Source organism: Puma concolor, chromosome A1, assembly GCF_028749965.1.
Source record: "Puma concolor isolate L17-30 chromosome A1, mPumCon1.1.hap2, whole genome shotgun sequence".
NCBI classification, from domain to species: domain Eukaryota; kingdom Metazoa; phylum Chordata; class Mammalia; order Carnivora; family Felidae; genus Puma; species Puma concolor.
Window position 1 is genome coordinate 105,545,351 of NC_141667.1, and position 27,705 is coordinate 105,573,055.

Consider the following 27,705-nt stretch of genomic DNA (forward strand, 5'->3'; position numbering starts at 1 on the left):
AAGGAGAGGGGAAAAAACCCCAAACCCTCAACGCAACCTGGCTATATGCGTAGGTGACAACATCCCTCACAACCTTGAAACATGAGACCCCTTCATCAGACTGCATGTTTGTGTGTTACCATATAGGGGAGACAAAGAAATAGAAAATGTATTAAAAAACCCATGCCACATGGCATTCAGGGCTCACTTCTTTGGGTACAAACCCAGCTGAGCCGAGCTGGCAGGAATAAAGTTGCTTCCTGGAAAGAAAAGCCTCGGTGTCACGACTCTCTGTGTAAGAATCCTGCTACAAGAGAGCCTAATGTCCAGGAGGAGACCAGAGTCCCAAACTGGGCTTTCATCTCCCTATTTATTGAGCTCACAAGATGTTACCCACATGGTGAACTTGAGGAAAACAAGATCTTACACACGTGAACGTGGAGAAAAACAATCAGACAGTCATCATTAACTTGTGTGTGTAAGAAGCAAAGGGTCGGGGGGAGGGGGGGGGGGGAATGGAGTTTGTGATCAAGGTAGATTGGCGCCAGGTGGAGGGTAATCTCCTGCAGGTGATGTAACAAGTTACTCGTCATCCCATTATAGTGTCTCTCGCTCGCTAACCTCAGGCGCTTTCGCCCCATGGTGGCGGCTTTCTGCCCCAAGCTTTTTTCTAACCCGTTTATGTAAGTATAAGGAATTCTTGAACCTATGTCCCCCCAGAGATGGACTTTTGGGAGGTAATTAGGGTCAGAAGAAGTAGGGAGATACTCAGGTAGGTGTCCTTTATGTAGAGAGACACCTCAGCTTTTGCTCCCTATACCCACGCACACACGCATGCGTGCAGGTGCAACAGAGGTCGTTAGAGCATGTAACAGACAGAGGCTGCCTGCAAGCCTGGAGAGGAGGCTTCGTTGGAAGCCTACCTTGCCAGCCTCTTGATCTTGGATTTCCCAGACTCTGGAATGGTAAGAAATACATTTCTTTATTCTCTTATTTATAAGCTACCCCAGTTATGGTGTTTTGTGATGACAGCCAGAATGAAGACAGGGAGTTTTTCTAAACTAGGTAAGGTTTCAGGTATCTCCTTTCTGAACCTTTGCCTAACTCCTCTCTCTGGCCTCCTGTAACTTACTGTTCATTCCTCTCCACTACATTTCTTACTATGATGATAGAGTTTGCTTTCACTAGCAGCAGACTGAGATCTTTGACGACAGCCACCTGTCTTCTTGGTCATTGGGCTTCCAGAAAGCCCAGTGTCCTGAATAAAATAGGCACTCAATGAAGTTTGTCAAATAAATCAGGAAGCCCTCGTTAGACCTCTCATCCTCGGCAGTGCAAGGAAACAGATCATCACCATGCCAGCAAAACCTATTTAAAGCCCTAAACCACGTGTTACGGGGCCTCTCATAAGATGACAGAAAATCGGAAGTAAAGTGACCAACACATTTTCTCCAGTGTGATGAAGTTATCCATACTTTTTGGTCTGGAAAGGCTTGGACTATAAATCACTGAACCCTGAAATAAACTCGTAAATAAATTGATTCCAGTAGGTTAGTCATAGAACGTATGGTATATTTTCCAGTCAAAACCATAATTCTCGTGAGCAGTCTTGGTGATGAATGGAGCTGTCCTGTAACTTTGCTCTTAAGGTGATGACGGTTGGTAGTTGGAGGTGGATTGTCCTGTTCTCGTATTATAGGCCAGACCTCTACATGTGTCAAGCTAGGTGTAGCTTTAGAATTTTTTTATTTAACAACAAGCTAAGTCTGAGGTCATGCTTCAGACAGTTGTGATTGAGTGCTACACAAAGCAGAGAGAATTTCTAAATTTCCTTCTGGAGAGCAAATGCACGTAAGCATGTTGGTGATTACTCATTTATCCCCCTTCCCTGCAAAGCCTTAGTAGTTTTCTGGGGAGCTGATTTATGACAGCAGTATCAAGCTGGAGAGAACAAAGTTCTCTTGTTCTTCTATCTGAAGTTTAGATGGTTATCAATTGTATCTATTTACACGTAAACGAACACACCAGGATTCTTTTACTGTTTTAGTTTTATTGAGATATAATTGACACATGGCACTGTATAAATTTAAGGTCTACAGCATGTTTTGACTTACATATATTATGAAACAATTGCCACAGTCAGTGTAGTTAACGTGTGTCATCTGATAAAAATACAAGAAAGGGGCGTCTGGGTGGCTCCGTCCTTTGAGCGTCTGACTCCTGATTTCAGCCCAGGTCATGATCCCAGGGTGGTGGGTTGGGGCCTTGCTTGAGGCTCCCCACTGAGCATGGAGCCTGGGTAGGTTTCTCTCCCACTTCCCCTTCCTCTCCCCCTCCCCCTCCCCCCGTGCTCTCTCTCAAATATATTATATATAGATAATATATTTTTCCTTGTGATTTAATCTTAGGATTTGTTCTTAGGATTTATTCTTCTAACAACTTTGAAATATACCATACCTTGTTAACTCCAGCCATCACATTGTACGTTACATCCCTAGTACTTGTTTATTTTATAACTGAAAGTTTGTAACTTTTGACTACCTCATCCAGTCATCCCCACCCCTTCTCTAATAACCTTCCAACAAGTATGAGGTGATTTTGTGGTTTTGATTTGTATTTCCCTAATGACTAGAAATGTTGAACATCTTTTCACGTACCTATTGGCCATTCATAGATCTCTTTTTGGAAAAAATGTCTATTAGGTCTTTTGTACATTTTCAGTTAGATTAATGTTGTTTTGCTATTGAGTTGTGTGGGTTTTTTTTATATATATTTGGATATTAACTGCTTTTCAGGTATATAGTTTGTAAATCTTTTTTCCCATTTCATACTCTATTTTTTCTTTTGTTGACTTTCTTTTGCTCTGCAGAAACTTTTTAGTTTGATATAGTCCCTTGTTTACCTTTGGTTTTATTGCTTATGCTTCAGGGGTCATATCCAAAAACCATTGCCAAGACCATGTCTTGGAGCTTTTTTCCTGTTTTCTTCTAGGTTTCTGATGGTTTTCAGTCTTACAATTTAAATATTGAATCCATTTTGAGTTAATTTTTGAGTGATGTAAGATAGGGGTCTGGTTTCATTCTTTTACACATGAATATCGAATTTTCCCACCACCATTTATTGAAGATACTGTCTCTTCTCCATTGAGAGTCCTTGGCTCCCTTAGGGTTCTTTGTGGGCTTTCATTTCTGTTCTATTGATCTATTTGCCTTTGTGCCAATACCATCATATTTTGATTACTGTATCTTTATAGCATAACCTGAAAGAGAAAGTGTAACATCTCCCACTTTGTTCTTTTTCATGAGTACTTTGGCTATTCAGGGTCTTTTGTGGTTCCATATAAATTTTAGGATTTTTTTTCCCCATTCCTATAAAAATACCTTTGGAATGTTGATATGAATTGCATTGAATCTATACATAGCTTTTGGTAGTATTAATTCTTTCAATCCATGAACACTGATACCTTTGCGTTTATTTTTATCTTCTTTGCTTTCTTTCATCAATGACTTGTAGTTTTCAGACAGAGTTCATTCACCTCCTTGGTTAAGTTTATTCCTAAGTATTTTATTGTTTTTGATACTTTTGTAAATAGAATTGGTTTCCTTATTTCTTGTAAGGACAATCTGTTGTTAGTATATAGAAAAACTGCTGAATTGTGAATGTTAATTTTATATCCTGCAATTTTACCGAAATCATTGAGGAGATAGAGCAATTTTTTGGTGGAGTCTTGAGGATTTTCTTCATGTAAAATCATGTCATCTGCAAATGTAGGCAATCTGACTTCTTTTCCAATTCTGATTGGAAGTTCTCTGGCAAGGACTTCCAGTATTATGTTGAATGAAAGTGGTGAGACTGGGCATCCTTGTTTTGTTCTTGATCTTAGAGGAAGACTTTGTACATCTCATCGTTGAGTATGATGCTAGCTGTGGGTTTATCATTTATGACCTTTATTTATATTGAGAGATACTTTGTTAAGAGTTGCTGATAGTGAATGGATGTTGAATTTGGTCGAATGCTTTTTCTGTGTCTGTTGAGATGATAAGTGTTTTTGTTCTATTAATGTGTATTTCACATCGATTGATACATATGTTGAACATTCCTTGCATCCTAGGTATAAATCCCACATTATCATGGTGAATGATCCTTTGAATTACTGCTGAATTTGGTATACTAGTATTATATTGAGAATTTTTGTGTCTGTATTCATCTGAAATGTTGATTTGTAGTTGTCTTTCTTGGTAGTGGGCTTTCTAGCTTCGGTAGAAGGCTAATGCTAGCTTTATTTTTTTTTTAATTTTTTTTTTAATGTTTATTTTTGAGAGGGAAAGAGAGAGACAGAGTGTGAGTGGGGGAGGGGCAGAGAGAGAGGGAAACACAGAATCTGAAGCAGGCTCCAGGCTCTGAGGTGTCAGCACAGAGCCCTACATGGGGCTTAAACTGATGAACCATGAAATGATGACCTGAGCCAAAGTCAGGTGCTTAAGCAACCAACTGAGCCACCCAGGTGCCCTGGCTCTTGCTGGCTTTATAAAATGAGTTTGGGAGTGTTCCTTCCTCTTCATTTTTTTGGGAGAGTTGGAGGATTAATGTTAATTCTTTAAATATTTGTAATATTCACTAGGGAATTTATCTGGACCTGGGCTTTTCTCTATTGGGAGATACTGATTCAGTCTCTTTACCAGTAATTTTGTTTTTTCATTTTTTTTTTTTTTGTTTATTTTTGAGAGAGAGAGAGAGAGAGCATCCGTACACACAGGGGAGGGGCTGAGAGAGAGGGAAATATGGAATCCGAACAAGGCTCCAAGCTCTAAGCTGTCCTCACAGAGCCGACATGGGGCTTGAACTCGCCAACTGCGAGATCATGACCTGAGCCAAAGTCGACACTTACCTGACTGAACCAACCAGGCACCCCTATTAATAATTTGGTTTATTCAAACATTGTATTTTTTCCTGATTCAGTCTAGGTAGTTTGTATGTTTCTAAGAAATTTGACCTTTCTTTTTCTTCTAAGTTGTCAGTTTCTGCACAGAAGGTGCCCTGGATGCAAGCTGGGGGAGGCTGGGGCTCCCACTGCAGAGGGTGCCCTGGCAGGTGAAGCTTACAGGGGCATAGATAGGGCATTCTGAGGCACTCTACTTGGAGGCACCCTGGCAGAGGAGCTGTAGCCAAAGCAGGCACAGGCCAGAGGTTTCTAGGTGCTTCATGAGGGGGTTGCCCTAGTGGGGCAAGCAGGCATGGGCTGTGGGGTCCTTGGGTGCTGTATACTGGGAGTGCCCTGGCACATTGTCTGGAGCTAAAGTTGTAGAGGTCTAGAGTGTTCGAGTATGCCTTGAGTCTGTGTCTTTGGCAAGATGGCTGGAGCTGTGGTGAGCACTGACCGTGGGTGTCCTGATGTACACCACCCTGGGGCCACTTTGGTGGAACAGCTGGGTCTGGTGAGCGCTAGGAGCTGGGGGCTCCTTGAGACAGTAGGCTGGGTAGGGCTTCTGAACCCTCCCCCTGTCTGTGATATTAAAGTGGAAGGGGAGTGTAAACTGTGGCATTTCCCAGTTCCAGTGACCCAAAGAGAGTTTCAGCAGCTCTTCCACTGTTTGGCAGGGTTTTAGGGCTGGATCTTTTATATTCTCCTTCTTTTAAACCACGGCTTTTGGAGGAGATGAGTTCAGGATCTTCCTACCTTACCATCTTGGACTGGAATTCTCCCTTTACCATTTCTTGTAAGGCTCTTTCAGGGTGATGAACTCCTCTAACTTTTGTTTGTCCATAAATCTCTATCTCCGCTTCAATTTTGTATGATGTTCATGGTTGCAGTTTTTTTCCTTTTAGCACTTTGAAAATATTATGGCACTCCCTCTGAGTTGCAAAGTTTCTGCTGAAAAATCAGCTAATAGCTTTATATGAATTTGCTTGTATGTAACTAACTGGTTTTCTCTTACTGCTTTTAAGATTCTCTCTTTAATTTTTGACTTGGTTTCATCTTGTTTGGAGCTCTCTGTGGTTCCTCAGTCTAGATGTCTATTTCCTTCCCCACATTGGGGATGTTTTCAGCTATTTCTTCAAATTAGAACATAAACTGAGAGTGAGAGTGAAGGGATGGATATGTGTGTGTGTGTGTGTATGTATGTGTGTGTGTGTGTGTGTGTGTGTATATATATATATATGTATATTCCAAGCTTTTTGTTGGTTACCATTTGCTTGAAATATATATTTTTGTCTCTTCACTCACAGTTTATGTTAAAATTAAAGGTTATGTTAAAGTTAAAATGTGTGTCTTGTAGGCAACATCTTATTGGATCTATTTTTTAAAAATTGATTCACCTGTTTCATGTTTTTTATTGGCAAATTTAATCCTTTTATGTTTAAAGTAATTATTGATAAGGAAGGACTTACTACTGGGGTTTTTGTTATAGTGATTGAACATTTCTATACAGTGCTTATCATGATGTGTGTACTCTTAATCCCCTTTATTATATCACCCCTCCCCCAACCTACCTCCCCTTTGGTAAACATCAGTTTCATCTCTAGAGTTAAGAGTCTGTTTTTGGTTCGTCTCTTTTTTCTTCATTTGTTTTGTTTCTTAAATTCCACAGATGAGTGAAACCATACAGTTTTTATCTTGCTCAGACTCATTTCACTTAGCTTTCTACTATCTAGATCTCTCCATGTTGTTGCAAATGGCAAGATTTCTTTCTTTTTTATGATTAATGTTTCGTTGTATATCTGTGTGTGTGTGTGTGTTTGTGTGTGTGTGTGTATCTATCTGTAGGCACTTGGGCTACTTGCATAATTTGGCTATTGTGAATAATACTGTAATGAACAGAGGGGTACATATATGGTTTTGAATTAGTGTTTTTGTATTCTTTGGGTACATATCAATTAGTGGAATTGTTGAATCATGTGGTAATTTTATTTTTAATTTTTTGAGGAACCTCCAGACCATATTCCGCAGTGGCTGCACCAGTTTGCATTCCCATGAAAGTGTAAGAGGTTCCTTTTTCTCCACATCCTCACCGTTACTTGTTGTTTTTTTGTTTTTAGTTCAGTCATTCTGACGTGTGTGAGCTGATAGCTTATTGTGGTTTTGATTTGCATTTCCCTGTTGATTAGTGATATTGAACATCTTTTCATGCATCTGTTGGCCATCTGTATGTCTTCTTTGGAGGCATGGTCTTCTGTTCATTTTTAATTGGATTATTTGGTTTATTGGTGTTGAGTTGTACAAGTTCTTATATATTTTGGATGCTAATGCTTGGATGTGTCATTTGCAAATAGCTTTTCCCATTCAGTAAGTTGTCTTTGAGTTTTGTTGATTGTTTCCTTTGCAGGGGGTTTTAATTTGATGTGGTCCCAATAGTTTATTTTCACTTTTGTTTCCCTTGCCTCAGGAGACATACCTAGATAAACGTTGCTGTGGCTGTGTCAGAGAAATTACTGCCTGTGCTCTCTTAGAGGGTTTTTATGATTTCAGGTCTCAAATTGAGGTCCCTAATTCATTTTGAGTTTATATTTGCGTGTGGTATAAGAAAGTGGTCCAATTTCATTCTTTTGCATATAGCTGTCCAGTTTTCCCAACCCCACTGTTGAAGAGACTGCCTTGTTCTTGCTCCCATTGTATATTCTTGTCTCCTTTGTCAAAGATTAATTGATCTTATAATTTTGGGTTTATTTCTGTGCCTCTATTCTGTTCCATTGATCACTGTGTCTACGTTTGTGCCAGTACCATACTGTTTGTATTATTATATCTTTGTAGTACCTCTAGAAATCTGAGATTGTGATACCTCCTGTTTTGTTCTTCTTTTTCAAGATTGTTTTGGTTATTTGGGGTATTTTATGGTTCCAGACGAATTTTAGGATTGTTTGTTCTAGTTCTGTGAAAAATGTTGTTGGTGTTTTGATAGGGTTTGCATTAAATCTATAGATTGCTTTGGGTTGTTTGGACATTTTAACAATATTTCTTTTTCCAGTTTGCGAGCATGTAACATCTTTCTATTTGTGGCATCTTCAGTTCTTTTTATCAGTGTTTTTCAGTTTTCATAGTATAGGTCTTTTACCTCCTTGGTTAAGTTTCTGTATGAGTGTTGTTTCTTGTCCAATTGTATATGGGATTGTTTTCTTAATTTATTTTTCTGCTACTTTATTATTAGTGTATAGAAATTTAATGGATCTCTGTTACTGATTTTCTATCCTGCAATCTTACTGAGTTTATCACTTCTAATAGTTTTTGTTGAAGTCTTTAGAGTTTTCTATATACAGTAGCATGTTATCTGCAAAGAGTGAACATTTTATTTCTTCCTTAACAATTTGGAAGCCTTTTATTTCTTGTCAGCTTGCTGTGGGTAGGACTTCCAACACTATATTGAATACGAGTAGTGAGAGTGGACATCCTTGTCTTCTTCCTGACCTTAAGGGAAAAGCTTTCAGTTTTTCACCATTGAGGATAATTATGGCTGTGGGTTTTTCATAGATGGCCTTTATCATATTGAGGTATGTAACCTCTAAACCTGTTTCGTTGAGGGTTTGTATCATGAGTGAATGTGGTACTTTGTCAAATGCTTTTTCTGCATCTATTGAAACAATCATAGGGTTTTTGTTTTTTCCTTACTGATGTGATTTGTCACATTGATTGATTTGAGCATATTTAGCCTCCCTTGCATTCTGGGAATGAATCCTACTTGATCGTGGTGAATAGTTTCTTTAATGTATTGTTGGATTTGGTTTGCTAATATTTTATTGAAGATTTTTGCATCTATGTTCATCAGAATTACTGGCTTCTAGTTCTCTCTTTTTTTGTGGTGTCTTTATCTCATTTTGGCTTCAATGAAATAGTGGTCTCATAGAATGAATTTGGAAGCTCTCCTTCCACGTCAATTTTTAGAATAGCTTGAGAAGAATAGGTATTTACGTCTTTATTTATTATTACTAACTTTTTTAGAAGGGTGAGGGGACTGAGGGAGAGGAAGAGGATCCCAATTTGATTTCACGCTCAGTGCAGAGCCTGATGTGGGCTTGATCCCACAACCCTGGGCTCATGACCTGAGCTGACATCAAGAGTTGGACACTCAAAACTGACTGAGCCACCCAGGTGCCCCAATAATTAATCGTCTTTAGATATTTGGTAGAATACACCTGTGAAGACTTCTGGTCCTGGACTTTGTGTGTTGGGAGTTTTTTGATTATTGATCCAATTTTATTGCTGGTAATCATTCTGTTCAAATTTTCTCTTTACTCCTGCTTCAGTTTTGGTAGGTTGCATGTTTCTAGGAATTTATCCATTTCTTCTAGGTTGTCAGTTGGCCTATAATTTTTCATAATATTTTCTTATAACCTTTACATTTCTGTGGTGTTGGTTGTTCTCTTCTTTGATTTCTGATTTTGAATACTCTTTATTTTTTTAATGACAATGGGTAAAGATTTATCAATTTTGTTGATCTTTTCAGAGAACCTACTATTTACCATTTCTATTTTTTTTTTTTAGTTCCTGTTTTTTTTTTTTTCTGCTCTAATTTTATTTCCTTCTGATGTTGGATTTTGTTTTGTTTTTCTTTTCTAGATCCTCTAGGTATAAGGATAAGTTGTTTGAGATTATTCTTCTTGAGTAGGCCTGTATTTCTTCTTTAAACTGTTCTCTTAGACCAGCTTTTTCACTGCATCCCAGAAATAGTGGACCATTGGGTTTGCAGTTTCGTTTGTCTCCATGTGTTTTTTGATGTCTTCCATGATTTTGTGACTGACCCATTTATGGTTTAGTAGCATGTTATTTAACCTCTACATATTGGTGTTCTTTCCAGGTTTTTTTCTTGTGGTTGATTTCTAGCTTCATAGCATTGTGGTCAGAAAAGATGCATGGTCTGACTTCATTCTTTTTTGCTTTTGTCGAGACTTGTCTTGTGGCCTAATTTGTAATCTCTTCTGGGGAATGTTCCTTGTGTACTTGAAAAGAATATGCATTGTACCATTTCAGGATGGAATGTTCTGAATATCGGTTAGATCCATCTGGTCATTCAAAGGCACTGTTGCCTTGTTGATTTCCTGTTTAGATGATCTAACTGGATTTACTGTTTGATGGATATAGACTGTTAACATTCCCTACTATTACTGTATCACTATCAATTACTTTCTTTATGTTTATTATTAGCTGCTTTATGTATTTGGGTACTTCCATGTTGGGTGCATAAATGTTTACAATTGTTATATCTTCTTGTTGGATTGTTCCCTTTATGATTATATAGTGTCCTTCTTTGTCTCTTGTTACAGTCTATTTTAAATCAGTTGTGTTTGTTATAAGTACTGTTACTTTTTTTTCTCTTCCATTTGCATGATATATGCTTTTCCATCCCTTTACTTTCGATCTGTATGGGTTTTTAGGTCTGAAAGGAATCTCTTGAAAGGAGCGTATAGATGAGTCATCTTTTTCTTTTTTTTTAATCCATCCTGTTACTCCATGTCTTTTGGAGCATTTAATCCATTTATATTCAAATTAATTATTTATAAGTATGTAATTACTGGTTTTTTTGTTTCTAGTATTGTTATTTTTGTAGTTCTTCTCTGTTCCTTTCTCATGTTTTGCTCTCTTTCTTTAGTGATATACTTGGATTCGTTTCTGTTTTTGCATATCACTCTTTTTGATTGGTTACAGTTAGATTTATGTATAACATCTGCTTAAAGCAGTCTATATTAAATTGATGGTTGCTTAAGCTTAAACCCATTCTAAAACCACCAAATTTTTACTACTCTGTCTGCTCCATATATTAAGTATATGGTGTCATAGTTTATATGTTTTTATTTTGTGAATCCCTTGATTGATTGTGTTTTTGTAGATACAGGTAATTTTACTGTTTTTGTGCTTCCTACTTGTCTTAATCCTACTAATGACCTTTTCTTTCCACTCAAAACTTCCTCAGTAACATTTCTTGTTGGGCTGGTTTAGGGGTCATGAATTCCTTTAACTTTTGTTTGTCTGGGAAACTTTTTCTTTCCTTCTATTCTTAATGATAGCCTTGCTGTAAAGTGTATTCATGGTTGCAGGGTTTTGTTTGTTTTTTGTTTGTTTGTTTCATCAGTTTGAATATATTGTCACTTCCTTCTGGCTTACAAAGTTTCTGCTAAAAAATCAGCTTACCACCTTCTGGGGTTTCCCTTCTATGTAACTATTTTCTTTTCCCTTATTGCTTTAGAAATTCTCTTTATCACTACTTTTTGCCATTTTAATTACTGTGTGTTTTGGTGTAGACCTCCCTGGGTTGATTTTATTAGGGGCTCTCTGTGCATCCTCAATCCATATTTCTGCTTCCTTCTCCAAATTTGGGAAGTTTTTACCTATTATTTCTTCAAATAAATTAAAAAAAATTTTTTTTTACATTTATTTTTGAGAGACAGAATGAGACAGAGCGCAAGCAGGGTAGGTTAGAGAGAGAGGGAAACATAGAATCGTAGAATCTGAAGCAAGCTCCAGGCTCTGAACTGTCAGCACAGAGCCTGATGTGAGGCTTGAACCCACAAACCATGAGATCATGACCTGAGCCGAAGCCAGACGCTTAAGTGACTGAGCCACCCACATGCCCCATCTTCAAATAAATTTTCTGCTCCTCTTTCTTTCCTCCTCCTGGGATCCCTATAATAATAAGAATGTTATTATGCTCGGTGGTGTCGCTGAGTTCCTTTAATCTATTTTCATTTTTCACTATTTTTTTCTCTATCCTGTGGAAGTTGATTGCCTTCCATTACTGTGTCCTCCTAGTCACTGATCCATTCTTTGGCTTTCTCTAGTTTACTCTTTATTCCATCTAGTATATTTTTAATTTCACTTATTGCATTCTTCATCTCTTACTGGTTCTTTGTGTTTTCTATCTCTTTGCTAAGGATCTCACTGAGGTCCTCCACTCTGTTCTTAGGTCCAGTGAATATCTTTATGACAATCAGTATAAATTGTCTATCAGGCATATTACTAATCTCTGTCTCATTTAGCTCTCTTGCTGTGATTTTTTCCTATTTCATTAGGGGCATATTCCTCTGTCTCCTCATTTTGTCTAACTCTCTTTATCTGTTTCTATGTGTTAGAAAAATCAGCTACATCTCCTACTTTTGAAAGTAGTGGCCTTATAAAGAAGAGTTCCTGTAAAGCCCTGAAATGCAATGTCCCTAATCGTCAGAATCTGGTGCTTTAGGGGTGTCTCCTGTTTGTGTTGCATGCACTCTAATGTGGCTGAGCCACTTTTTCCTTTATTCCAGTCATTTGCAACAGCCTACTTTGTTATGGGCAGGGTTTGGTTCCTTTGTTGTTAGTGAGCTAGTCTGGGGCCACGTTGGCCTTGAGTTGTGTCAAATCGGCCATTTGCCAGAGATGGAGTAGCATGTTTTCCCTTGAGATGCTTTTGTTGGTAGGCAGGCCCTGCAGTCACATCAGATGCATGCCACCATTCCACTGCTGGGGCTGCATTTGGACTGGTGTGTGTGGTTTTATTCCCTTCTCCCCAGAGTAGAAGTCACTTTGTAGTGGTTTTGACCCCTGTTGGGGCTGTTTGCACCGCCAGGCTTGTGACACTGCTTTGGATGGGCTCCAGCCACGGGTGCATTGGAGGGGGGAAGGTTTGCATGAGAACTTGGGAGCAGGGTGGCAGTGTTAGCATGGTTTGCCCAGGTCTGCTATGGGAGGGGACCTGGGCCAAAACCCTGGCTGCAGGGGTCATGGCTGCAGGAGAATGGTAGTGCAGGGCACTATTAACAAGCTAGGTTAAGAGTGTTGATGTTGCACTGGTTCCTGTAGATGTCCATGTATCTAGGCTGGGAGGTGGGGTAGAAGAAGCTCTTTTGTTTTTGGAGAAGGCTCCCAATGATCCCTGCCCCCTCCAGCACATGTTCTCAGATTAGTAAACACACCTTCCTTTCCTACATCCCAGTTGTCAAACTATTGTTTCTGTGTTGTACTTCATCAAGACTGTTTGTTGTGCTATGTCTTGAAGGGCAGGGACTCAGTTTCCTCTCACCCCTCAGCTGTCCTAGAGCCGAGACTGCAGAATTTTAAAGTTCCTTGTGTTAAGTCTGCAGATGGTAAGAAATCCTGCATGTTGGCCCCTCTAGTTTTCAAAGCAAAATGTTACAGGGATTTGTTTTCCCTGTGCAGGCTCCTCGTGCCTAGTGTTTTTTTTGTTTCTCTTCCCTGCATCCACAATGCCCTTTCCTTCTGTGGACAGTCTCATAGCTCTTTTTAGCTCCCAATGGTGTCTCTGCCCTTCCTACCCACTTCAATTTGGCCTCATCTCTACATGGGAGCTGTGGAGAGTCTGTTCTGCCAGTGTCCACTTTTTTTTCTAGGTTATTTACACTGATGTGGGCATTATGTATTTGTATCCATCGGATGATATGAGCATAGGATCTTCCTACTCTGCCATCTTCCCAGGGAGTTTCTTGTGAAAGTACTACAGGTTTTTCCCAAGTTACCTTGAGGTTTACATAAAATATCTTAAAATTAACACTGCTTTATTTTAAACTAATAACAACTTCAATAGAATTCCTAAGCTTTATACTGTTAGTTCTTCTTCCCCTCACATTTTAAGTTACTGATGTTACAGTTTACATATTTTTTTTAAATTTTGTGCAATAACAGACTTTTGTACTTAGGGTTACTTTTTTGTATTTGTTTTTTAGCTTTTAAATTAGAATTATAAGTGAATTACAACCATTACCATATTATGGAATCTAACTTTGACTATGTTTTTACCATTACCAGTAGGTTTTACACTGCTCTCTTAGATTTTTATGTGTTAAATAACATCCCTTTATTTCCACTCAAAAAACTCCATTAGCATTTTTTTAATGTTTATTTTTGAGAGAGAGAGAGAGAGAGAGCGAGCGAGCCCAGCAGGGGTAGAGAGAGAGAGGGAGACCCAGAATCTGTAGTAGGCTCTGAATTTGTGCTTATAGCTCAGAGCCTGATGCAGGGCTTGAACTCACAAACTGCAAGATCATGACCTGAACCAAAGTTGGATGCTTAACTGATTGAGCCCCCCCGGTGCCCCTAGCATTTCTTGTAAGGCAAGTCTATTGGTGTTGAATTCCTTCAGCTTTTGTTTAGGAAAGTCTTTATCCCTCCTCCATTTCTAAAGGACAGCTTTGTTAGGTACAGTCTTCTTGGTTGGCAGGTTTTTCCTTTCAATATTTTGAATATGTCATCACATTATCTCCTGTCTAGAAAAATTTCTGTTTAGAGAACTTCTGATAGACTTAATGGGGGCTCCCTTGTCATTCTTTTCCTGCTTTTAAAATTCTTTGTCTTTGACTTTTGACAATCTAATTATAATGTATCTTAATGTAACCCTATTTGGCTTCAAACTTTTTGTGGTATTTTTGCCTCTTGGATCTCAATGTTTATTTCTCTCCTTATTTTGGGAGAGTTTTCAGCCATTATTCCTTTAAATATCCCTTTTGTCATTTGCCTTGTCCCTCTGGAATTCCCATGAGAGTAATGTTTCTTTGTTTTTAAAGGTTCTGTAGGCTTTCTTCACTCTTCTTGGTTCCTTTTTCTCTTGGTTCCTCTGACCGGTTAATTTCAAATGTCTTACATTTCAGATTGCTGATTATTTCTTCATAGTTGGGTCTGCTTTTGAAGCTCTTTGTTGAATTCTTCAGTTGAGTAATTATATTTTTCCACTGTAGGATTTCTGTTGGATTTTTTTTTGATGGTTTCTATTTATTTGTTGAACTTCTCACTTTGTTCATGCATTATTTTCCTAATTTCATTTAGTAGTCTACGCGTTCTTGTAATTCATTAAATTTCTTTAAGAGGATTATTGTGAATTCTTTGACAGTTCGTACATCTCCAATTCTTTTTTTTTTTTTAATTTTTTTTTCAACGTTTATTTATTTTTGGGACAGAGAGAGACAGAGCATGAACGGGGGAGGGGCAGAGAGAGAGGGAGCCACAGAATCGGAAACAGGCTCCAGGCTCCGAGCCATCAGCCCAGAGCCCGACGCGGGGCTCGAACTCACGGACCGTGAGATCGTGACCTGGCTGAAGTCGGACGCTTAACCGACTGCGCCACCCAGGCGCCCCACATCTCCAATTCTTTAGGGTGAGTTATTAGAGTTTTATTAGTCTCCTTTGGTGGGGTCATATTTACCTAACTTTTGATGATCTTTGATTTCTTATATTTGTATCTGCACATTTGAGTGAGTGTTTTCCTCTTCCGGACTTTGCTGGTTCCCTTTGACAAAGACAGATTTTGACAAGCCAGTTGAGTTTGGGTTCTGGGACATGGCTGCCAGTAACGTTCTTGGGCAGATGGGGTCTGGTATTAGGGTCTATTTTGGGGTGAGGCAACTGTTCAAGCTCTGAGGTCATCAGGAGGAGTGGGAGGGATGGTATGACACTGAGAACAGTTGTACAGGACTGCTGTTTTGGTTCCGTGCCCAAGTTAGGCTACAGGATGGGCCCCAGAGTTGCCTGGATTTTTTGGTCAGGCATATTCTACAGTTGGATTGGGTACTCTACTCAGAAGTTGGTGGGGCTGTGAATTGGTTTCCCTGGCCTGGCAGAGCAATAGGATCGGTCCCAGGGCCTGTTTGGCTCATTGTTTGGGGATCCAAATTAGGCAAGCATGCACACTGAATATCCTGGTCAGGCGGGGCCCTGGTGTTGTTCCATAGACATAGAAAGCCATGAGTTACGCTCTCTGTGCAAATCCAACTGTAAGCAAGGCTCTTGGATGGGTTATGCAGCCCCTGATGTGTTTCGGTAAGGTTCTCTGGTCAGGCAGGCTGAAGACTGTATACACCAGAAAGACGGTATATGAATTAGTTTTTCTTCCTAGTGCAGTGGGAGGAGGAAGTCCAAGGCCACTAAAACTCTTTGTGGTCTTGATTTAAGTTGACCTATGCCCCTCGATCCCAATCACAACCCTGACTTTGCTCTGAGGGTGATCAGCTTAACTTGCCTATCTCCTGGCTTGAATGATGCTGGATTATACAGCCTCCAGGTGTTCTCATCAGCTCTTCCTTTCAGATGGGGCTGAGGGCCATGCTCTGCAGTGGATGGGGCTATGACTTAGCCTTTCTGCCTCGGCATAGGCAGACCAGACTTCAGAGCTGGTGAGACCTCTTGTTTGAGAACTCTAATCAGGCAGACTTGCACCCTGTCAAGTACCTTGGTCAGACTACACTCCCGGCTTGGTTTTGCAGATGAGCAAAACTGCTGGTTGGGAATGACTACTTGGGCTCTACTGGTAGGAATCTGGTCTGCCAACACCCAAGTGCTGGTTGATGGAATCCCCTCCCCTTTTCTCTGTTATGATTAGATTCCCAGGGTTTACGTCCTGTAGAATCCCCTGTGATCCCTATGGGACAGAACCAGAATAGCGGCTCTCAAGAACTGCCCCCAGTGCTGCAGGGCTGGATGTCACCCCTGGGCTCTCTTTTTCCACTGGAAGACCTGTAGGCTCAGGGGAGATCTCTTGACATGCTGTGGCACTGGCCTAGGGGAAGGGCACTCTGGTCAGAAGGTAGCTGTTCCTCTTACCCTGGTAATGCAGTCTATCTTGTTCTCTGCGGTACTTGGGGTGCTTTAGCATTCTAGGATTCTTTCAGTGCTGTTTTGTTCACGAATAGTTGTTAGTTGTGACGGGGAGCAAAATCAGGAATGACCTATGTCCCGATCTTGGTTATGTCACTTGCTGATAATAGCATTTCACACCTGTTAGAATAGTAATCTCATTGTGATTTTGACTTATTTCCCTAATGATTGGTGATATTGACCACCTTTTCATGTGCCTTCAGTCATTCATTTGTCTTCTTAGGAAAAATTTCTATTCAGGTCCTCTGCCTATCTTTAAATTGGATTATTTGGGTTCTTTTTGCTATTAAGTTTTATGAGTTCTTTACATATTTTGGACATTAATCCATTCCTTCTCATATACCTAGATTGAAAACATTTTCTCCTATTCTGGAAATTGTCTTTTCACTTGGTTGATAGTTTCCTTTGCTACGAAGAAGCTTTTTAGTTTGACGTAGTCCCGTGTTTATTTTTTACTTCGTTGCTTGCGCTTTAGATGTCCTATCCAAAAATGTATTGCCAAGACCCATGTCAGGCAGCTTTTTCCTGTTTTCTTCTAGATGTTTCATGGCCTCCAGTCTTACATGTAAGTCTTTAGAAAATTCTTATTTTTAGGCAGACTTTAAGGGAGAAGGTCAGAAAAAAAGTTTTTAATGTGTTGAGACGGTGTCAGTTACAACATGACTATAGTCTTGGCACGTCCTAGAGGATTTGGTAGGCCACGTTCTCTGACTCAGTGCTTCATGCTTTGGAGAGTCGGTGTCATTTCCCAGTATGCTCACCTTCACATTATTGAGAACTTAACTTGGAGTCACCTGAAGTGTAACCTTAAGACTTCAGGTAAATGGACCCAAATTTTGCTAATGCATTCTTGGCCATGGTCACTGGCAACACAAGGGGCCAGTTCTCAATAAACTTCAGTGATCTGCAGTCACCATTTATGTTGTGGGTTAATGGAAAACCAGGGGATTGAATAGTCTCAGTCTACTAAATCACACCACAGTCTCTGGGACTCCTACTAGAGCATATTTAGACTCACAACTTTATTTTACAGATAAGGAGTTAGAGGCCTACACAGGTGAACTGAGTTGACCAAGTTCCCACAGCTAATTAAAGACCGAAGACAAGACTAGATCTCCTAAACTGAAAATCAGTCTATTTTCTGTATAGACCCTATGCTATGAATGTAAACTATATCATAAAGTAAAAATATGTTTCTGTCACTCAATAATAGTAGTGGCTTCTAATGAAAATACTGTTAGTACTATTTCGACAATCAGGTGATGTTAACTAGTGATTCTCACACTTGAGTTTGCATTAAAGTCAGAGAACTGGGCCACCTGGGTGGCTCTATCGGTTAAGCGCCCGCCTTTGGCTCAGGTCATCATCTCATGGTTCCTGAGTTCAAGCTGTATGTTGGGCCCTGTGCTGACAGCTCAAAGCCTGGAGCCTGCTTCGGATTCTGTGTCTCCTTCGCTCTCTGCCCCTCCCCCACTCGCACTCTTTCTCTGTTTCTCAAAAATAAACATTGAAAAAAACCTTTTTTAAACTGGAGAACTTGTGGGAAAAGGTTGCTGGGCCTACTCTCCGTTAGTAGTTTGAGGGTGAGAACCTCGAATTTACACTTGGGACAGGTTTCCAAGTAGTGCTGATGATAATGCTGTTGGTCAGGAACCTCTGGTCGAAAGCATACCTTTGCCATTTCCTGCCATTCGTTACTGGTCCCTTGTGCACTGTCCACCAGTGGAAACCACATCTTCAGCGCCTCATCGGGAAGAGTGACCCGTAAACTTTTCTTTGATCTTCCTAGCATTTCCCATTGGAAGGCTGTGACAGCGTGAAGAGCTTTGGCTTGAGTCACACGGCTTAGTGTTCCACTCTGCTCTAACTGTTACATGATTGTAGTAAATCATGTAACATGTCTCCTTCAGTTTCTGATCGTAGAATGGAAAGCTTGTCTTCAAACTCACAATTGTGGAAGGATTATATGAGATGATGCATATACAGTATTGAATGGAACTTACATGGTTTATCAATCAAAGGTCAGCCAGGAAAAAAAAATTGTAGCTGTGATAGGAAGAATTGAATGACGAGAATAGGTTACTCACATGGTGGAAAGTCTCAGAAACCAGACAGGTGGGGGTGAGAGAATCCTGAGGACTAGCAATAGCCGATAGCTGCCACCACCCCTGGGGCCAGACTAAAAATGGCAGAAGGCACTGAGGCTCTATGTAACTCAGAAGCCAGAGGCTTCTTCTGAGAGGCAGAGCATCCTGGGGCCCCTCTAAACCTTGGTCGGGAGGGTTGATCTGGCAAGAGTTAGTGCCGCGGGAGGACTCAGGACCGAGAAGCCAGATGGCAAAAGACCCTGGGAATGTAGTTCTCTGGGATACGGAACGGAGCAGGGGAAAAGCAGGAAGGGAATCAGAGTTCCTGCCATACTCTGTTAGTCATTGTTGCCATGACTGTATTTACGTGCCCTTCTCATTTCCATTACTAGACCATGCCTCCATGTCCAGGACCCTCGCTGTGCCTACATAGTGAATGAGTGCCATATACATGCAAAGTAGCAGGCTGTAAATTCACTCAGCAATAAAACAAATAGGAAAGGTACTGCAGATTAAGAATGGTTTGTATGTATTAACTAGATGCTACAATGAGAAACCTCACTCTGGAGTGTAGCTTTGCTCCCTAAGCCTCACGCCACATCCCGTGTCACACTTAGGCGTGTTGAACAGTGCCTCAGGCTGTCCTTGTCCTGTGGGTGTTCAATATATGCAGACTGCAGAATAGAGACAAAACCAGCAGGCGTAACAAAGTGGGATGGATGGATGGGGAAAGAATTGAGGGAGAGTGGCCATTATAGCAAGAACATGCTTTGCAATGATATCACATCACCTAGAGGTATCTTCTTTTCATCATTGAGAATATGGTGAAACTATGCCAGTAACACTAACCTATCATTCCTGTGAAGTGGTATCTTGCGATAACGTGGTAATAGGATGAAAACGGAGGTGGGAAGCCCTGGGAACAGCAGTGACGTTTGTTAACCAGAAGAGCAAGAGAGCAATTTTAGAAACGCTTCTTAGGTGATCACTGAAACTTCAAACCGTAACTTCAGTTTCAAAACAACCTTTATTCTGTTTGAAGACCTAATACAATGCATCAAAGCAACTTAAAACAACAAGACATAGCTCCATTGAATCTATAGCTTGAACAAAATGTCAAGGAGGCACACTCCCCCCGCCCCCCCACCCCCGTTGCCTTGTAAAGGCAAAATTACAACTGACCATGACATCCTCCCTCTCGTCAAAAGACCAACTTTATTTTAACAATGTCATATAAACAGATTTGTAAAAACATTGAACAGATCGTAGCTTTTAAAAAATACACACATATAAATGAGTTTGTTTTGCTTTTTTTTTTTAATTTTTTTTCTTTTTTTTTTTTTTTTCTTTTTTTTAATAGCAGCATCCCGGGCAGCTAATGCTATCTCATGGTGACAAGTTTAACCTTAAGGTGAATAGTGTTTCCAATGAACCCAATTCTGTTCCCTTGCTACTCATAATACTAATATTTTATACAACTAGATTTTTAAAAAGTGGGAATTTGGTATTTTCAAACTTTGTCCCATGTGAGGCATTGTGCTTTAAACTGCCCCTTTCTTAAAAGGCCCTGAACTCAGATTTCAGGGTCTGTTCTCCAACTACTTGGATACCATGCATAGCAAAAGCACAGGTGTTAAAACCAGCAGAGTTTTTCTCCCATTAAGGAACATCAGTAGGACTCCCAAACACGTCACTAGTTCATAACCAGCTATATGACAAAGCAATTGATTCCCCACAGTGACAGCTCACATAAACACATTGTGACTCGACACACCGAAAATGAGGATTTCCAAGTTAAGTGAGTCATCCAGACCAGCTCCCCCAAAGGAGTAACTTTTAAAAGCAGAAAAAAAGCCAAAGAATTATGAACTTCTCACTTCACTTGCAAAGTTTTCACCTTTTTAAGACAAAGCAACTTCAAAGGAAAAAAAAAAACAACAAACCACCCGTACACATACACAAGAATTGTACTAGACATTTGCTTGTTATGTACTTGAACTCGACGACTGTGGATCTGTTGTGGCTGAAAGGTGTACTGGAAACAGTCCATGCACATATACATATATACATATATCAAGGGCCGTGAACTTGGCAGATGTTGCAAACACATGCTTTGTGCCTTTTCACACGGTTCTGATTTTTCTTCCGTGTGTGCGATCAGGTCCCTGTGCTCCCACTTGTACAGCCCTATCCCAGCCTCTCTGCAGCTAGCTTAGCGTCTGGCTTTTATCTTTAGGATGCTACACTGGGTGGGGAGAATCAATGCATGCATAAAAGCATGTTATCAGGAATGCCTCTGCTGTATCCATTCATACTCACGAGCCACTCAGTGTTATTAGGAGAAGACTGTCTGACTGAACGCAAAGAGCCCTTCTGGTCAAACATCTATAAGGACGAATGTGGTGGGTATGCCACACGCAATTAAAAAGGCGTTTGGCAGAGATGTAACATCACAGATCTAGTGAGTTACGACATAACAGGGAATGACGAATCCTGCCTCTGCTGTTCAAAGAGAAACTTTCCTCTTGCATTTATGTTTGCGAAACGCAAAAATAAGGCAGGTGCCTGAATACCATGCCACCTCACCAGAGTGTTGAACCAGAAACATTAACAAAACTTGGCATGAAACATTCCATCTTCAGTCTTGTATTTCAGATAGTAAATGAAAATTCTACCTAACAGCATACGTGGATGTGCTATCAAAAAAACCCCACCAAAATGCTAGTTGATAAACCACTCTTAATTAGTCGTCAGACTTGTGTGTGAAGGGGAAGGGTGTTTTTAAAGTTGACACTTACAGACTACACCCAGGGGGATCCTCAGTTGTGTGATGAGAGGGAGGCGGTCAGATCAGTACAGTCAAGTGTGAAGGCTGACAGTCTGGCCGTAAGACTGACTATTGCTCTTGGTATGGATAGCATCATAGCATCATGTAAAGAAGAAAAAAATACATTCTACAGTTGATGAAGTCAGCGGCTAGACTGATTATTTTCAGAAGAATTTTTCAAAGGAACAACACTGAAAACCAAAACAAAAACCCCTCCCCAGTGTCAGAAAGCAAGCCGTGGCTGAACCACTCCTGGGAAAGGAAAACTGTGATTTTTTTTTTAAGATCCTGTTTGACCCTACCCGGAAAGGGACCGTCACACTGATCCTGTGCTGCTCCCCCCACAAATGGACAGTTTCTGTGGAACAGAATGGACTTTGCGTATGTCAGTCAGGGAGAGAGACCTCTCCCTCTTGCCCAGAATTGGAAAGAACACTCTAAAACCTCTTCCTTTCCCCACAGTGACGTGTAACACACACAGTGACTCTGATGAATGAGAAGCACTGTCAGGATTCCTGAAGCGGCCAGGACCTTAACGAGCTCGACACAGCCCAACGCGGTAACGGTGAGGATCCTGTTTATTTGCTTTATGATCTCAATTGAATGGAAAGCTAGGAAAATAACACATGGGCGGATTGAAAATAGTTTTTCAGATCATGCTTCTTCCAAAATGAGGGTTTATGGTTGCAATGGGTAGTCTAACGTTGGAGAGACACATGGTCTAAATGCAGCGATGATACCTTGAAAACAGTGGTCCAAACAAAGGCGGACACTGCCCCAGGAGGCTCCCTTTCTTCCTAAGAACTAGATGCTCTGACCTGCTCCATGGCGTTAGCGTTCCAGTAGGTCTTGTACTTGTAATTAATGTGTAATAACTCGCAGATCCAAGTGGGAAAAGAGTGAAGTAGTTACTCATTTCTCTGTAATCAGGAGAAAGTGCAAACCATCCTAGCCCTCCCTCCCCCCACCTGTACATCCCTTTGCTACCTCTCCCCCCCACCCCCACCCCAGATTCAAGAAGTTCACAATTCTTAATGAAGCACACATTACCTGGTACCGTATTTTAAGAGTTTTGAAACAACATTGTTGAACTCAGCAATACTTTGTCATATTCATATATCTTTCTCTTTTTTTTTATTGAATAAAGCAGCTTTGAAGCTTATCAGGCACTGCCCAACAAAACATTTAGTCCACAAAAATCTGTTATGAACTTTTTAACCTTGGGCTAACAGCCAAGTACTCTGTACAAGAAAAAGTGTAAAATAATTCATAGTTTTAATTCTGAAGCCATTTTTGTTTTTTGTTTTTTTTTTTTTTTACTGGCATCCTGTACACATTTCTTCTTTAAAAAAAAAAAATCACAAAATGAATATTAACAAAAAAAAAATTAGGGACAATAATATTTTCAAGCAACAAAAATTGGGATGGGGTAAGCTTATTCTGAAGGTACATTTAAAACTGAGAACAATGAAAATTAAGAATTGCATAGCACTGTGAATTTAGTCTTCAGGAAAACAAAACAGAAGCTATTTGGTATTGATACAAATCCATCTATTTGATAGTTAGTCATCCATTGTTATGTACATATTTTATATAATGAATGTCCTTTAAAGTCCGGTTTTCCAAGCTCCATTTTTCTGTTGGTGTGGTGGTTTTTACAGTTTAAAGGAAACACTTTCTGGCATTCAGCTACACCAGAATTTCCTCTGAACATACGTGAGCGGATGTTCTCCCAAAACGTCTCTGGTGAGCCGAAGTGCCTTTCTGCTACATACCGTTCATTTGTTAGAAAATGAAATAATCCACAGTGCGATGTGTCTGGGTCCACCGTGCACAGCCCATACCCAGGCTGAAGCAGCCCGGCTCGAGCGTTCCCAGGCCAGGGCTCTTGAGCCCGTCCACCCTCTGGTCTACAAGGTCCCAACTTTGAGCTGGTAAAGCTTCAAAAAGCATTAACAAGCACCATGGTTAAAGGCCTCTTTGTCCCTGCACGCAGAGATTTTTGCATTTCTTTTTCTCTTTGTGTCGTGTGTCCTTGTGGCTTTAAATTAAACCAAAAAATAAAAAATAAAAAAAAAAAATTTAAAAAAAAGGACAAGGACTCCAGAAACGTGTGGTCCTGGCACAGTGCTAGGCTGCGTATCTTCCCCTCTACTTTTTTGTCGAAAGCTCGAGTCCCATCTGAAGGCAGATGGCTGCATTTCCTCAGCTCAATTACAGGTCAGGCTGGAGAGGAGCCCTGTGCTTTCCAGAGGCCTCGGGGTGGTTGAGCTCCAGGAGAAGGATCAGAGGACAAGTGCTTCATCGCCTCTGCTGTGCATATACCGGGTAGGCTAGTGTGACGTTGAGGGAGTCGTTGTGCTGCACAAGGGAGGTGTGTTGGTAATGTAGCACCAGCTCTTTCAGGGAGCTGTACAGGTTATAGGGCTCGGCAAAGCCGTAGCCAGTTGCCGTTTTGTTGATGACACAGTGCTTCACTTCGCCATCCACCCTGCAGAGGACAGAGAGAGAGAACAGGGTTTTCAGAAAAGGGTCCTCGTGAAAAAGTACCTTCTGCGGGCCTTGCTCCAGGAAGGGAACACTCCCGGGGGAGCTACGGGCTTGGGCTGCTACCTCAGCTTCCCTGAGCCACTGTATTCTCATCTTGAAGGTGGCAGACGTGTCACAGGGTGACTTTGAGAAACGAGATCGGGTAGAGGACACGCGCACTACCATCACCGATGGCCCTGCCACGCGAGCAGGGCTCTACGGTTAGCACAGGCGTGAATTGCATTCTTGCAGACCAGCCTCTCACGTTGCATTTATCCTCAACTCTCTCCCTCCTGTTCAGGAGGAATATTTCTCCGGTTAAATGGAGGGAGATGGCTGGGTGCAATTTTCAGAACCTTTCCTTCCCAGAGGACACTCGCTTTTCTTAACTCATAGTGATCCGAAACTCAGTGTTCATAGTATTCCCCAAACACATGGGACATAAAAGGAAAACGCGCCACATGCCAGAAAGGTCTTCTCTTGGGTACACTGATCTCAAGGCCAATGACCTCTCTCTCTAGCTGTTGGGCCCTGTTCCTGGTGCAGACTTGACCTGCGGGTGGAGCTCTCTTGTGAATTCCCTCATATTCTAATGCTGTTAACCTTGGGAAGTAAAACAAAAAAACCCTCCATGTTGCTACTTCCATTTTAAAGATGAGAAGATCGAGACTGCTCATGATGAGATGAAGTAGCTGGTGAACTGAGACCCAAACCCCAGTCTTTGAACTCAACAGCAGGTTTCTATGCTTCTGCCTAGACCTGAAAAACGTTGTATCTTTTTTACTTCCTACTCTAGGTTATGGCACTGTGAGGTTCTTCGAAGCTTGGTTGGCTGAATGAATGAAACACGTCTGCAGCTGTCTGACAGGAGAGAAAGATACGTACACTACCGAGCAGGCATAGCAGCCCTGTTTACTGCTTTCCCGGACCAGGAAGGTGCCATCTCGCTTCCCCCGGAGTAGGTTTTCAGCCTTGTTTCTGTTGCTGCTGCCGACATTCCATGTCTTCTCGTCGTGGTGCGGCAAATCCTCATCATCCTCCACCAGCGAGTATTGGCTAAGGAGGCAGGAGAGAAAGGTTGGACATGAAGCCCTGGGAGAGGTCACCTCTCCCACCGAGCCCGTCAAGCCAGCCACCGCGGCTCTGACTCAGGCGGCACTTGGCCGTGGAGCTCAGCCTTCCATGTGACCTCCCTGGACAAAGAGCCCCAGTTGTAAGAGTCTTCCTCTTTGTAAGTCAGGAGCTACATGTAGGCAGCTGGGCAGAGGGGAAGGTATCAAACGATCCTGTTTGTCCAGTTCAGATCAGGAAACCGACTGACTAGGAGGACTGCCAGTTTCTCATGTAATTCAAACAAAACCCAGCCTTAAGCTTTAGAGATACACTGAACAGAATTGTGTCCTTTTTTTCCTCCCGACTGTTCCAGAAACCCACTGGGGATTTTTACAGGTTTGGGGCCTTCCTTCTAGACAGAGTCACTCAATTGCACTGTGGGTAAAAACTAACTCTGCATCCTTCACTAAACTTTCCTTTTTTGTAACATTCTGGATAATGCGACGTGGTTTACAGAAGATGTTCCAAACTCCGTGATATTCCTCCCTTGGTCTGCAAACAACAAAGCAAGTCACGAGTTCTCTTACCATGAAGACCCCCCCCACCCCCGCCAGCCCCCGGGCAGCCTCCCACCTACGGTGAGTACTCACTCTTCAGTGTTCTCATTGCCCAGCCACTCGTTCAGCTTCTTCTGCCGAACACCTTTCTGAGTCAACCACCTGGAAGACGGTTAGAAAAGGAAAATGCATTAATCATGTATCCTTGGTTTGGGCAACGGCCGGTCATTTGCTCCCAGGGTTCTGCCTCGAGGACTTACATCAAGTATTGGTCTCTTGTCTTTCTCAGCTGAATGAGGTCTGGTTTAATGCTGTTCATGCGCTTGTCAATCTCCCGATACTCAGCTGCCTGTTTCTTCAAGTCCTCCTCCAGTCGTCTTCTACTGTCCACAATTTCGCTGATGCGAGACTTCAACTTTTCATAATTATGCATAATCCTATAGGCAAGAGTAAGGCATCGGTCATGACCTGCTTCACCACAATGGTTTCCCACAGCTTATAGAAAGTCAAAAAGAATGCTTTCTCGTGCTGCCATTTTTAAAAATTATTCAAAGGGCAGAAAGCAAGATCATCTTTCAACAGTTCTGGAGGATTTGCATTATTATCTTGAGCACAGGGACAACCCTCATGGTTCACCAACCTTTGTATTTCTTTCTCATTGCCTTCCCGTTTAAATTTTTCTATGTATTCTTTGCTGTACCGTTCTTGGCTTTGGCACTGCTCTTCAAATATTTTTATGGTTTCATTAAATGCTTCAATAGCTGTTCTTTTCATCTGGATTTCCTACAACACAATGTTTAACAAGACAATGTCATACCTTTCACAGAACGGATAATTTGTTATTGTGAGAGACACTGCCGGGACATTTGATGGTATTCCTGTCTAGCATGGAAGGGACTGTGTTAGCAAGGAAGGCCTCTAATTCATAAAACCCATTAAAATAGTATCACAGAAGCACACATTTCCTTTGGGAATTTTCCCAGTCTATGAAAGCAGACTGCCTAACAATTTCCTATAGTTTTCATTTTAAAAGCCCTTCCCCTTTATCAGCAATTTAAGGAATCCATGTTGCCTTCTACTCCCTCTGGTGGTTCTAGATACATCATAGCCTAGAGAAGATTACCTCTCCAGGAAAACATTGTCATAAATGGAGCTTCTATACTTGTTTTATTTATTTTTTTATTACAGGGCATCAAAAAGTTAAATCTTCATTTTGGAGGTCAGACAAGTTTGTGGAACTTTGAGTTGTTACGTCAAATCCACTTGAAACTCCCAGCGACCTCTGCAATTATCATCACGAGAACTTCTCATTCTGACACTTACGAGCTTCATTTAAAAGGTTTATTAGAGATGCTATGAATATTAAACAATGATCTGCAAATACATGATCTTTCTCCCCACTTGATGAGCAAAACCTCAACTTTACTTTCTTTTTCCTAAACCGAACTGACACAAGTTCGATTCTAGTAACTAAGAGTTCTGAGATTTTAATTTGATTTTAGCAAAAAACTCACCTGGGAAGTACGGGTATAATCTTCATATAATCTATCATATTCCCGACTTTTTTCTTGAAATTGAGTGTTATATTCATGTAATTTTTTCCCTACAGCTTCAATATTATCTTCTTTGACAACTTGATCCTGGAAGAATGAGAGATGGGAAGAGAGAAAACTTCAGTTCATCGGCTATGCGGTCCAGTAACTGGCCATTCTCAAACTGTAATTTTGTGACCACAGGTATAAAGTTTTTGAAATTTTATTACATGCAATTCACCTGCTTCACAGTGTTTTCTAAGGATTTGAAAGTGTCTTGTCTAAACATTGTAATGTGAGCATTTCAGTTTTGAATACCTGTTGGTATTTGGATACTGGATAAAGTAATTTCACGTCCAGTTTGGGATTATACTGAGCTAGGGACTCATTCCGGTAGTGGTTTATTAGTTCAACCACAGAGTTGAAGGTTAGTGGGTCAGAGAAGCCATATTTCCCATCTCGGTGAAATATTTTGATTAACTTGTTATTTCCTCCTTTCCTGTAAACACAATAAAATAAAGGGCATTATTACAATCTTCTTTAGAAATGTGTTCCAGTGTCTACTTACACACCTCAA

The 27,705-nt window shown here is 40.9% G+C and overlaps 1 protein-coding gene and 1 long non-coding RNA gene across 9 annotated transcripts in view; one reads left to right on the forward strand and one right to left on the reverse strand.

Annotated features, from left to right (window-relative positions):
- The first annotated feature begins 837 nt into the window (after positions 1 to 837).
- On the forward strand, positions 838 to 27,667 carry LOC147584349 (uncharacterized). Of its 6 annotated transcripts, none has more exons than XR_015248635.1 (5): positions 838 to 944; positions 21,920 to 22,022; positions 24,783 to 25,217; positions 25,556 to 25,677; positions 26,785 to 27,667. It is a non-coding gene; the product is annotated as an uncharacterized LOC147584349 (long non-coding RNA). The 6 variants fall into 6 exon arrangements; XR_015248634.1 differs by having other exon boundaries at positions 24,783 to 25,199; XR_015248639.1 differs by having other exon boundaries at positions 24,783 to 25,063.
- PIK3R1 (phosphoinositide-3-kinase regulatory subunit 1) overlaps positions 19,639 to 27,705 on the reverse strand; it is an 86,938-nt gene continuing 78,871 nt past the window's right edge. For all 3 annotated transcript variants that reach the window (XM_025924998.2, XM_025925001.2, XM_025925000.2), the window contains 7 exons: positions 27,447 to 27,627; positions 27,111 to 27,236; positions 26,237 to 26,379; positions 25,857 to 26,033; positions 25,690 to 25,758; positions 24,872 to 25,042; positions 19,639 to 23,948 (listed from right to left, as the gene is read on the reverse strand). In XM_025924998.2, the coding sequence (XP_025780783.1) occupies positions 23,759 to 23,948; positions 24,872 to 25,042; positions 25,690 to 25,758; positions 25,857 to 26,033; positions 26,237 to 26,379; positions 27,111 to 27,236; positions 27,447 to 27,627 (1,057 nt within the window). In that variant the 3' untranslated portion in view covers positions 19,639 to 23,758. The remainder of the gene's footprint in view (positions 23,949 to 24,871; positions 25,043 to 25,689; positions 25,759 to 25,856; positions 26,034 to 26,236; positions 26,380 to 27,110; positions 27,237 to 27,446; positions 27,628 to 27,705) is intronic.